Below are 13,187 nucleotides of genomic sequence, written 5' to 3' on the forward strand. Positions count from 1 at the left end.
GGGTGCAGGAGGAGGAGCTGGAAGAGGTGACTGGGTCCATCCACTCAGACCACCTGGCCCAACAAGAATGTCCCCAGTTGGGAAGGTCACAGAGAACCGAGGGGTGAGAAACAGTTCAAGAGCCTCCCCTGTCAAATGTCATGCCAGTTGTGTGTGTCTGAATGTCTGCAGCACAAAGGCTTAACCAAGATTTGGGACCTGAGTTGTATTTTCTAGAACCAGACAGAGAATTTTCAAGAGAAAAAAAAAGAGAGAACAAAGTCCCCAGAGTCTGGAAGTATTTGGTAACCCTTGAAATGGAGAAATGAGAAGAACCCTAGGTGGAATTCTAAAGTAAAATGTCCAAGTGTGGAAGAGAATACTTTATCTATTAATGAGAATGGGGTTAAGTTTATTTTTTTCCCGACAGTGCTCTCATGTGCAACAGGGATGGGGGGCCGAGGGAGAGAGAGAATCCCAAACAGGCTCCCCACCCAGCACAGAGGCAGTGCAAGGCTCGATTTCATGACCCCTGAGATCATGACCTGAGCTGAAGCCAAAAGTCAGACGCTTAACCGACTGAGCCACCCAGGCGCCCCTTGGTTAAGATTTTAATAGGTGAATAAACTCAAAACAAAAATACTTCACTGGCATTATAACTGCTTCATTGGAGGCCATAAAAACCAAACCATAGCTTTCAAATCAAATCTGAAAATTAAATCACAAAACAGAGCAGAATGTCAGAGAGGTATCTATAGAAGACACTGGAGAGCTAACTAAGCACAGGTGAAGAATGTGTATCACTAAAAAAAAAATAGATAGTTTTTGGAAAGAGGGCATAGAGATTCAACTAAGATCTGGCAGGTGGGCTCTCAAGAAAACAGGGGAAAAAATGATGCGGAATTGTTGGGAAATATAGATAAGAAAACAGTTCCCCAGACTTGTAAAGGACCTAAATCCAGGTACTGAGAAGACTTATAAAGATCCAATTAGCAGAATAACCAAATAGCACCATCTAAATCTCTTCCGATGAAGTTTCTAAAACACAAGGGAAGATGACTTCAGAAAGTAAATAATTACAAACAGCACCATTTCTTTCAAAAATTACAATACTTAATGTTATTCCCACGGCCTGATGATATAAATTCCAAAGGAGGTATCTCCAAGGAGAAGACAACGGACCTGGAATTAAATGAACCTGGGTGTCACTCAGGAGCACATCAAGTCTTTGCAGATTAAAAAAAAAAAAATTGTGGAAGTGTTCTAATCACAGGGGTTTACTTGAATGAGGATCCGAGAATTTTTTTCCCCTGAAATCTTAGAGTGCTGGTGATTTTCAAAAGAAGAAACCAGCAGGTTCCTGAGCAGCTGGATATGAATACACCCAAAGTGAAAGTGTTCATTTCTATGTGCCCAGAACACGATGTGACGAAAATAGAAACAAATAAGAACACTAGCCACAACCACCCGACCACCTGGATGCTTTTAGACCGCCTCCTAAATAGCAGCTGAATTAAAGGAGGAACCGACACAAGGAGAGCCTACGTGGGTAGTTTGGGAGGGCGGGGGGGGGGGGGGCACAGAGTAATCAAACCTCTGTCTGTCAGAACTCTGTAATGCAGCCAAAGCATGATTTGGAGGAAAAGCCATAGCCTGAGATGCTCCAATATGGAAAAGGGAGGACAATAATGAGTCAAACACACGACCTAAATCCAGACTGTGAGTCTCTTGACGGTATCATGGGCTGTGTCCTCATTGCCTTGATAGTTCCCACATCCAGCACAGTATCCGAAACATTTTGTTTATTCCGTGTTCACACACCAAGATCGTGTGCTGGATTCATGCCGCCCCATGCTATTCCAGGGGCTGGAGATACAGCAGTGAACAGAACAGAGTCTTTAAGAAATCTCTGTTGAGCAAATAAACAATAACAACAACTGGCAAGGAAAAGAGCCAGGGAGGGAGGGTTGGGATGGTAAAAATAAAACCAGAAATAGGAAAAAAGTCAATTACAATTTTAGTTTACTTATTTTTAAGATTGTATTTATTTATTTGACAGACACAGGCAGGAGGAGTGGGAGAAGGGGAAAGAGTCTTCCTGCTGAGTAGGGAGCCCCGTTCAGGGCTTGATCCCAGGACCGCAGGATCGTGACCTGATCCAAAGACAGATACTTAACCCACTTAACCACCCCATGGTTCCATAAATGTCTGACTCTTTTTTTTTTTTAAGATTATTTATTTATTTATTTATTTGACAGACAGAGATCACAAGTAGGCAGAGAGGCAGGGAGAGAGAGTTGGGGGGAGAAGCAGGCTCCCTGCTGAGCAGAGAGCCCAATGCAGGGCTTGATCCCAGGACCCTGGGATCATGACCTGAGCCGAAGGCAGAGGCTTTAACCCACTGAGCCACCCAGGCGTCCCCCATAAGTGTCTGATTCTTCATCTTCGCTCAGGGCTTGATCTCAGGGTCCTGAGTTAAAGCCTCGTGTTGGGCTCCACCTTGGGCATGGAGCATTCTTAAAAAAGAAAGAAAAATAGAGGCTTTATCTAAGAACTCACTGCAAAGAAGAGTCAATGTAAAGAAAACACCATAATTTAGTAGATTAAAAGATGAAAGAATTGGGGCACCTGTGTGGCTCAGTGGGTTAAAGCTTCTGCCTTCAGTCAGGTCTTGATCTCAGGGTCCTGAGATTGAGCCCCGCATCGGGCTCTCTGCTCAGCGGGGAGCCTGCTTCCTCCTCTCTCTCTGCCTGCCTCTCTGCCTACTTATGATCTCTGTCTGTCAAATAAATAAATTTTAAAAATCTTAAAAAAAAAAAAGATGAAAGAATCATTTCCATAGGCATCCTAACAGATGTGTGATTTAAAAAGAAAAAAGAAGTCATTTTTGTTTTTTTCGAGAAGGGAGGGAGGGGAAGAGGGAAAGGGAGAATCTCCAGCAGACTCCCCACTGAGCGCAGAGCCTGAGCCGGGGCTCTATCCCACACCCTGAGATCATGACTTGAGTCAAGATCAAGATCAAGAGTCAGATGCTTAACTGACCGAGTCATCCATGGGCCTCCCCAAAAAAGTCATTTCTAATTTTTAAAAAACCTTAAAAAAAAAAAAGGGTAGAAGGATACCTTCTTACTAATGTAGGAGATGTCAATGTAAAACCAGTTACACCTGGTAGGGAAACAATACAGTCATTCCATTAAACATTTGAACAAAAGAAAAAGAGATGCCCTTTATCACCTAATTTCACACTGTGTGGAAATTTTTTGCCAAAGAAAGATGAGAAAAGGAAGCAAAGAATAGAGAAGGCAAAAGTTAAGAAAACCACATCTAGTCAGAGCAGTCCTTCTGAGTCTGGAGTTCTGGGTTGGGGCGTGCTGGATGTTCTGGCTGGATACTGAATGGGAAGCTTGGGGAAATGAGCCAACTTGCTAAGAATAGGGCAGAGACGAGATGCTCACTCTGGGAAGGCTGGGACAGTGGGTCTGAGCCCCTAACGAGCTGTCTCTGGGGTATGACCTACCCCAGGACCACAGCCTTCTCAGTCTTGGTCCCCTGGCTTCCTTTGAGCTGATGACCTGATACTGGACAGGTTTTCCAGGGACCCTGATCATGGTTTCCACGTCCACAGACAAATCTTTCTGGGAGCCAGTCAGTTTTCTCAAATGTTTACGAAGCTTAAAAATACAAGGAAAGCCAGCGTCACTGTTAGAAAGCCCTAAGGATTCAGCTTCTGTACGTCTATTTGTGTTTTTAGGATAACATTTTGAAAAAGGAGAACAGTGAGGGAGATCTATTTGATGTTAAAGTGTATTCTGAATTCGTGCCTTGGAATTTTTTGGTTTTTTGTTTTTAACCCAGAATTCTTTTCTGACAATGACAGTTTAAAGAGGGTGTCACTGTGCACCGATGCTGGAGCTCTGGCGGCGGGGGTGGGGAAACCCAGAACCCAGTCTGCCCCACACTCCCCCTGCCCCGCAAGTCAGCTCCCTGTCCCCCATCCTTGGTCCCCAAAGGAAAGCCACGTGTGACCTCCTTCAAAGTCGGAAGGCTGTAACACCATCCCCCCACCCCCCAAGCTGTGAGACATCCTAAATCTGAAATCAGTGACGTTGCCTGGTGCATGCTGGGAGCTCTGGATTTTTCGTTAAATGAATGGTATAGAGCCTAAAAACACATTCTTCCATATTCAAGAAGAGCTTATGCAATGGACTAGCCCAAGGGAATGATGGAAAAAAGAGTGAGCACTGTTGAGTGGGATTGAATAGCAAGACAGAGAAAGATGAACTTAATTCCACTACATATACATAAAAAAAAATTCTAGATGAGAAATTAAGAATGAATGTATAATACCAACAAGAAAAACCCATATATAACTCTAAAAAAGCAAGTGAGAAACCAACTTAAAATGAGCAAATAATTGCTGATGATACATTCTTAACAAAGGTAAGCAAAGAATTACCAAGGAAAAGATGAAAAATTGAACAATAAAAAGGTACCAGGTATTTTACAATGAGATCCAGCCTGCCTAGGATGACAGTAACAGAATGGGAAAAAAAATCCTTACAACATCTAGATTAAATATAAAGCAAAGCGGTGTGCTGAGTTTATACCAAAGTCTAAAAATTCTAACAAAATTTCCAACAGGACAGTGACAAAGGACACTAGCAGTTTATACAAAGAGAAATATAGTAGAAACCAACCATGTAGAAAAATGTTTAAAGACAATAAATTAAAGACATTCTGTCAATGTATCAATACTGAAATGCACTGTTAAACCCACTAAAAGAGAGAAGATCATAGAAAGAAGGCAGACATTACCTCGAATGAGCAGGCTCAAACAGTACCTGAGGCCCGTGATTGGACACCATCACTCATCATAAAATTGTAATTGAAAATAAGAAAAGCTGTAGGGACAATCTGTTCAGAGCAGTCTTTATTTGTAATCACCAAGATCTCAAAATAACCCAGATATCTAGCAATTCATTTTGGCACATTTTCTTGATAGAATATTTGGAAACCGACAGAATGTTAAACAGGTAAAGACATGAAGTTTTGGGTGAAATCCTAAGTGAGAAATAGAACTCAAAATTGTCTGCTGTCTAGCATAAACCAATGTGAAAACAATAGAGAAAGACTGAAGGGAACAAAGAATGGGTAGCTCTGGTGTAGGAGTCGTGGATGAATTAGACATTGAAAAATCTCTCCAGGTGTCCATCTCAGTAGTGAGCAGGGGATTTGAACCAGAATGCTCAGACCACAGGCACAGGAAGCCCCTGGGGCACGCATTTAAAATGCAGATTCCAGACCAAATCTGGTTGGGGCCCAGAAATTTGCATTTTTAACACTCCGAAGTGTTTGCGATTCTTATAAACACCGAAGGTCAGGAACCATGGCTTACTCAGTGATTTCAAAGTAGTTTCGTGACTCTAGATTCCAGTTACCTGCAGGATCCGAGTCTGGCTAACCAGAGGTAAATCAGGTCTACGCATCACGACTCCAGTTCGGCCCGGGGTGGGGAACGGGAAGAAGTGGGGGGCTGGGTTGGGGGGCGGGGGGGGGGGTGGGCCAGCACTGGCAGGCCTGGGATCTTTGCCTGGGCTTGTCCTTCTGGGGAGGATCTCTGCCTTTGCCAGATCGGGTGTGACCGTGCCTCCAGCTTAAAGCCTGCGATGCCTCATCTGGGTCCTGACTAATCCTTGACCTTCACCTTGTCCCCTGCTCCCAGCGAAGTCCTCCGGACCCTCCCCTCCTTGGAGTCTCTGCAAAGGTTGTTTGACCAGCAGCTCTCCCCTGGCCTTCGTCCACGGCCTCAGGTAAAGGCTTCGGGGTTGAAAAGACGAGACTGATAAACCGGGGGTGGGGGTGAGGGGTGGGGGGTAAGGTAGCAGGAGTACCGAGGGCTCAGAAGGGAGCCCCCGCCTCTTCTGTGCTCTCCTGCCTGGAGTTGGCTAGACCACCAGAACATGGGAGGGGGGCTGGGAGTCTCAAAACTCTGTTCCTCCGGTAAGGCATTTCCCCGCTGCCTGATTTTGATTTAAGGAAAAAAAAAAATTCAAATTACGCACCCATCAGCAGAAACTAGTAGGTGCTAAATAGGGAAGCCGGGAAGGGCCTTTTTTAAAAATTACTGCTCATGGGAAACTATTGGGAAAGAAGAACGTGAGGTGCCTAAATGCTTGATCCCACCTCTTGCCCCAAAAAGAGCAGGGCGAAAGTGCTCCCTGCCCCTCCCCCAACAGGCTCACAGTCTGGCAGGGGCCAAGGCCAAGTCATCCACTGAGCAAAGCTGTGTGCATCCAAAGGTTGTCATCAGGAGAGGTAAAAAAAGGCAAAAGCAGTATCTCCAGAGAGAGTACTTGCAACAGATATAAGGGACAAAGGATTAAGATGTTAACAACAACAAAACCTCCTCCAAATAATGAAGGAAAAACCCAAGTTTTAAAATGCGGAGAGGTTATAAAGAAAGGCTGTGTTACTGAAGAGGGATAGGAATGACCAATATATATACATGAAAAGAAGTTCAACGTTATGACTCGGGTTCTGGGGTCAGGGACTCACATAGGGTCACCACTCTGCTCTGTGGCTGGGAGTGGATTAAAAAAGGGGGATTTTCTAAAAGGCCATTTGTCCACCTGCAGTGGTAATGTTAAACGCACACATCCTTCAAGCAAGCAGTTCTATATGTACGCAGCTGTCTACAGGGCAGAGATGTTTCTTGTGGCTTTATCTCTAAAAACACAAAAAAACCTTGGAAACCACTCAAATGTGGAGTTGGTTAAAATATGCCACAGAATTCTGTTCTAAGGTGGGCACACTGATGTGGACAGATTCCCCAAGGCATACTGGGGGGCAGAAAAAAGCAAAGGGCAGAACAGTCGATAAATGATACATGTGTGGAAATCGGACCAGAAAGATTGGAACCCAAAGGGCTCCTCTGGTCACCACGTGGAGGTTTAGGATGAGGGAGAAGAGGCTAGGCCGAGAGGGACTTCAGGCTTGACCAGACTGTTTGCTAGAGGTTTTTTAACTGAGAAATGGTCTATGTGCTATTGTGAACTTAAAAATTCACCCAGAAATTGGAAAGGTAATTTTGCTTTCCTTGAAGTGAACGATGAGACGTTAATTTCTGGGAAAGTAAAAGCAAATCTAGGCAAATCAGGGGCGCTGCCAGACAGTAACATTTAAATAGTTTGAACAGAAGACCACACACCCACATCTTTGAAACAGATCAGAAGAGGGTGAGGCCCCCAGAGAGTTAAGCGAACCCGCCAGCTGGTGTTTACTTTCAGTGACAAGACCGAGCAGGGACGAGATGGAGGGTGGCATCAGACATGGATGGAGAGAAAGGGTTCTCGTTCCCACTCTCCCTTATGAGACCCTGACTCATAAAAAAAACGCAGAGAGGTCATTCTTGATGCCTTCAGAAATTCCCAGATAGAAGAAGAAGTGGGAAGGCTGCTTGAGGTTGAGGAAGGAACACTGTCCCCGAGATGAGAAACAGCTGAGTGCAGTAATGGCCCCACCCCCCACTGGTGCTTGTTTTCCGCATCTCTGGAATGGGCAGAGCGTGTCTGCCACCGCAGGGTTCTGTGAAAGAGTGAGTGAAATCGCTTGTATGAGACAATTGACTGCCTTAACTCCACTGACATGTGGCCCGTCCTCTCTGGTCGGCGACACAGGCTGGGGCCCCCGGGCCCCCGTGTGGAATTTGAGAACTGATGGGAGGGGCAAATGCAACGTTTTCAACCATGACTGCGGACCTCAAGGGCTGGGAGACATGGCTTTGCCCCATGTGAGAAAGAGTCGTTAACCTTGGAACCCACATCCTCCCTTTCAAAGGGCGACTAAAAACCAAAGTAAAATAACTGGACCGGTTATGGGAACTCCCAGGTATCATACATTCAGGCCAGTTCGCTCACTTCTAGGCTAAGCTGTGAATTATGTCCTCAGCCTTGACCTGAGTGACATTTGGGGCCAGATTATTCTTGGTTGTGGGGGACTATCCTGTGCGTCGTAGCATGTTAACACTTCCTTGTCTCTACTGGCTAGATGCCACTAGCATCCCCTCAGCTGTGACAACCCGAAATGTCTCCAGACATTGTCACATGCCCTCTGGTGGGCAAAGTTGCCATCAGCTGAGAACCTAGGGCTACATTTATATTCAGGTCTCAGGTCTACAGTAGCTGTGTGACCTTAGACATGTTGACGCAACACTCTGACTCAGTTTCCCCTCCGAGAAGCAAGGATTAGAATAATCCGTTCCCAAGAGGATTAGATGAATGGATGCATTTAAAACATGCTTGGCGTCATGGAGGAACACATCCTGTTCTGTATGTTCTTCCCACCGGGAGACAGGCTGGCAGGCAAAGCTTAACCATCATGCTAATAACTTTTGTTTCAAGAACAGGCTCCCTGTTTGTCAATAACTTCATTTACACTTGGTTAATAATAAGACACAGACTCAGAGGAGAGGGCACGGTACCAGCCTGGAACTGTAGGGTGACTGCCCCAGGTCGCAAGTGGGTCACTAATCCAAGTGTCTGAGAGGGAAAAGAAGAGGTTGAATCTGTGATCTCTTCAATTCTTTATGAGAAAAACCACCCAAAGCAAAGGAATCCTGAATTGCCCCACCACTGACCAGCCAGTCTGTTCCACCCCCCATCCCCCCAACCCGTGTCTCTCCCTCCATTCCATATCTCCTTCCTTTCCATACCTCGAGGCTTTTCACTCCTGGATGATAAGCGATGATAATAAGCACAGCCAATTGTGAGCTTTGTTGAGCAGCAGGGCAAAACCAAAATAATCGGAGAAAGTGTTGGCAAATCTAATGTGTTTGAAGTGTTGACAAAGCTAGGACAGTTGCGAGGGGTGATGGGTGGTGGTTGGGGGTGGTCCGTGGTAGCCGGTGGGGCTGGTGCCCGTAGTACTTTCACGTGGTGGGGGGAAGGCGTGGAAATTTGAGGTCAGAAGCGAGTGTAGCCTGGCTGACTTTCTAAGCAAGGGCTGGGGTAAAGGGACTTCACAGGGTTGGCGATAACCTTCATTCTGTTCCATACACGTGTCTGATTTTATCCTCTAACTTCTGAAAGGCAGGGATGGTGTCCTTAGTTCCACATGTGTGACCACTCACCTGGCACAGAATAGATGCTTTGTAAATATTGGTTCCGGGAATAAATGCTTGAGACTGTGGACTGGGTCTCCAGACAGTCACCGATTCAAGTCCTGCTCTGCCGTTCACCAGCAATGTGTCCTCAGACGAGTAACTTCGGCTCTCTGGGACTCCTGTATGGGTTGAACTTGACTGAGCACCTTCTTGGCCAGGCGCTGTTCCGAGCACCCAGGTCACACCCCTGAACCCCATCCTCAGTCTGTTCTCCTCAGAGAACAGTCCCAGTTCTCACAGGGCTCATGTTCCAGCAGGGAAGGCACAATGAGCAAATGCATGACCAAGGTGACTGATAAGAAACAAAGCAGGATGGTTTGATAGAGATGCCCTCATGGCTACTTTTGCTAGTGTGGTCTCCCCAGGTGACCTCCGTGTCTCTAGGAATTCCTCAGGGAGTGTAAGGTCAAGGCCACAGGTAGGTCAGAGATGAGGATGGGAGTGGCTGGGGATGACGGGTTATCATACAGAGTCTTAGAGGGCAGGGCAAGGAGCATGGATAATTTTCTCCCAGTGGTGGGTTCCAGCAGTGAGACGGCTGTATTTTAGAAGTAGAGGAGAAGCAGCACTGGAATTGAGGTAAGGGGGAGCAAAGGTCATGATCAAGGCCAATCCTAGAATTTTGTTTAAGCACCTGAGTGGATGAGGTATGGCAGTTGGAGAAGCAGGTTTAAGAGGGGAGATGAAATGAAGGTTTGCTTTTGGCCATTATAATCTAGAGGTGATTATAGATAGCTCTGATTTCCTTGTCTGCAAAGGGGAATTATCATAGTACGGAGAGGGCGAAGTGAGCTGGAGTGTGGAAAGGGCCCACCAGAGCACCTGTCCATGGCTGACACTCTGTGACTGCTGTCCTTCCTTGTCCTTTTCCCCAGATGCCCGGTGAGGCCAATCCAGTCAACATGGTGGCCAAGCTCAGCCAACTGACAAGTCTACTGTCCTCCATTGAAGATAAGGTACTGGGGGATCCTGCAGCTTCTCTTGGCTTCTTTTTGGCCCTCTCTTTGCTTAGATAATGCCCAAGTGTACAGGCTGTAGGCTCCCTTTGACCCTGTCCTCCAAAGGAATCTGCCTTCCCTGCCCCTCCCCGCCTGAAGGGCCCTGTGTGTTTACATCCACAGGTCAAGGCCTTGCTGCACGAAGGAGCTGAGTCTCCCCACCGGCGTTCCCTCATCCCTCCAGTCACCTTTGAGGTAAGTGGCTGTGTCCTTGTATTCCACAGTTGTAGGCTGGGGACCATTCTTGTCCCTGTGGGAGGACAGATCTTGGCTCAGCTGTCCAAGGGCAAGGAGCCCAACACTGAGGGTGGTGGCTGGCAGAACCACCTGTGGAGAATGGGCACCCAGACAGGTCTGTGCAACCTTCAGGAGAGGCTCCCCAGAGAAGGGCTTCTCAGCCCAAGACGCTACATACTGTGTCCTTCTCCAAATGGGCCCAGTGAGTGACATCAGACAGCACCCCCTCACCCCCCCCGCACTGAAACTAGCTGCAAAGTAGTGCCTCAAGGGAGAAGTAGGAAAAATATATAATTCCCATGAATTCCCCGAGAGTGACGGAGTTAGAACCTCCTAGCTCAGGCCCAGAAATTTGTTTTTCTTAATAATCCACAGAGATCCTGGTGTAGGTAGGCAGCCTAGCCCTGGTCCCACATTCAGAAACACAGGACAAGATGCCCCCCACCCAAAGGCCTTTCTGGCCCTGATGATAATTCTATATTTATGTCCCCAGCTTCTGAGTGTGCCTGCTAGACAATTGTCTTTTTCCTAATTATTATCAGTAAATGTTCAGTTGTTAGTTGTAACAATGCCCAGGAGCCGAAATCTGTTACTAACATCCTTTCTGGGAAGTCGATGGCACATCAGATGAATGAGTGTTGTCACATGGAGGCGAGACTGACTTATTCTCCAGCAGTTCACCTGCTCCCTGCACCAAACCTGTTGGCAGAACAGGTGATGGGCGTACTAGGCATAGCCGCGGTCTTTCACACGGTTTTGTGGTTCTGGGGGGGCTGCCTGTAGAAACGTGGACTTGGGCTCTGGGGCGAGGGATGCTCAGAGGTTGAAGTCCGATGGCACCACCTGGGATGCCAGGGCTGGACTGGCCAGAGGCCGCCCGGCCACACAGGCAGGGGACTCCTGGGCTGGACCCCGGAGCCCGCCCACAGCGAGGATGACCACATCTCCCCACCCCGCTCTTCCTTGCAGGTCAAGTCGGAGTCTCTGGGGATCCCTCAGAAACTGCAGCTCAAAGTCGATGTTGAGTCTGGGAAGCTGATAATGAAGAAGGGCAAGGACGGTTCCGAGGACAAGTTCTACCCCCACAACAAGAGTAAGACCCCTGCCACCATGGCGCTCTCATCCTGCTGTGCTGCTCCTCGTGGACCGGCTTGTCACAGAACAGCCGGAGGAGGAGTCCTGCCAGCCACACCCACCCCTGCACTAGGCTCTCACCACCTCCCCTCACCCTGTCTGTGAAACCCCGAGCCAGCTCTGAGGCGCACCTCACACACCCCTCCTTCTTGAGGCCTTCCCATACGTTTCGCCTCCTTCCACCAGACCCTGGGGAAGTGAGCTTAAAGGCGTGGCCCTGGGGGGCTCTTCTCTGTGACTACATGCCTCCCCACTAGGAGACCCCCACAGTCCCCGGATTCATATGCCCCAGCCTCACCCCGTCAGGAACGCCAGACCTGGGCTGTCTATTCAGATGGCAGCTACTGGCTTGACAGCTGAGCCCTACAAATAATGTCCAGTATGGCTGGACCTCCAGAGGGGCGGGAAGGGAGACCAGATACTCAGTGCCAGCTTGGGGCCTCACAAGACAGGGATAAGCGTGCAGGTAGCCCTAGCGGCTGGGCTGCCCAGTTCAGACGTAGGCTCTGCCACTGGCTGGCAAGATCATGTTGGCCTGGTTACTTAAGCTCTCTGGGCCTCATTTTCCTCATCTGTGAAATGGGAATCATATCATCATCATAATGGATTTCTCCTAGGCTTGTCGTGAGAAGTAGATGAGCTAGTGCATATGAGAGCACCCCCTCTATGTCCCGCCGCAGCACTGACCCCTGGCAGAGTGCCCAGGCAGAGGCCAGGGACTGGAGGTCTACGCCCCAAGGGCCTGGCCCATCTTGCAGCCTCTTGTTGCCAAGTCCCATCTGGGCGGTGGCCCCCAGAGTCCGAGGGATGCTCTCAGGGCAGCAGGTGGAGAGGGAGTCTGGGGACCAGCCCCATGCAGGGAGGGGAAGAGCGTAGATAGCTCAGGGAGGCAGTTAAAAGAGTCTAGCCTCATATCCCAGCTTGGCCGCTTGTGACCCTGGTCTAGAGCCCAGATGTCTCATGCTCAGTGTACTCTTGACAAAAGGGTCTTGATGACTCTTGTCATGGCAGCCCTGAGTCTTAAATAGATAAACTTCACAGTAGGTAGTAAGTGCTCAATTAAACACCATCATCGCTGTAATGATCCTTCCAAGGTAAGGCAGCACAGAGCAGCGAGGAGGGACCAGGGAATGAAGTCCATAGACCCTGGAGAGTGACCAGCTGTCCTGTTGATGTATAGTTGAGGTCAGTGTTGAGACGGCTGCCTCATCCACTGCCGCATTGGGACAAGAGATAGTGTGTTGAGAGTGATCCACTTAGAGCCACGCTTTCCTCTCACCTGTCACACACAGAATGAGTTACAGCTGAAAGGGGTAGAAGAGGAAACCAAAGCCGAGGATGAGGAGAGAGAGTACCAGAGCGCCTGACTGCTCTAACCAGCTCAAGGTTTCTGAACTGCAAGAAATCCCTCCTGGGTACTGGGAAGCACTGTGAACCCTTGCCAATTTAATTCAATAGACATTTTCTCTTTGGAGTATTTTCCATGGACCAGCCCTAAGTTAGAGCCCCCCAGAGGTGCAGTGTTGTAGAAGTTGACCTGTGAGCATGTATTAGACTGTGTGTCAGATGGGAGGTTGGCCCGGAAGGAGGATTGATTAGCTCTGTTGTGGGGTGTGTAGGGAGGCTTCACACCACAGATGGCTCTGTCTAGGGCTTTGAAGGGTGAATAGGAGTTCACC

The 13,187-nt window shown here is 48.0% G+C and overlaps 1 protein-coding gene across 1 annotated transcript in view; it reads left to right on the forward strand.

The window, feature by feature from the left end:
- Positions 1 to 13,187, forward strand: part of LOC111153162 (inositol polyphosphate-5-phosphatase D) — a 108,377-nt gene that overhangs the window by 55,460 nt on the left and 39,730 nt on the right. Inside the window, exons 6-9 of the mRNA XM_022512016.1 lie at positions 5,702 to 5,789; positions 10,015 to 10,095; positions 10,261 to 10,332; positions 11,344 to 11,467. Coding sequence (XP_022367724.1) covers positions 5,702 to 5,789; positions 10,015 to 10,095; positions 10,261 to 10,332; positions 11,344 to 11,467 — 365 coding nt within the window. The remainder of the gene's footprint in view (positions 1 to 5,701; positions 5,790 to 10,014; positions 10,096 to 10,260; positions 10,333 to 11,343; positions 11,468 to 13,187) is intronic.

Source organism: Enhydra lutris, unplaced genomic scaffold, assembly GCF_002288905.1.
Source record: "Enhydra lutris kenyoni isolate GAN:26980312 unplaced genomic scaffold, ASM228890v2 scaffoldscaffold1, whole genome shotgun sequence".
NCBI classification, from domain to species: Eukaryota; Metazoa; Chordata; class Mammalia; order Carnivora; family Mustelidae; genus Enhydra; species Enhydra lutris.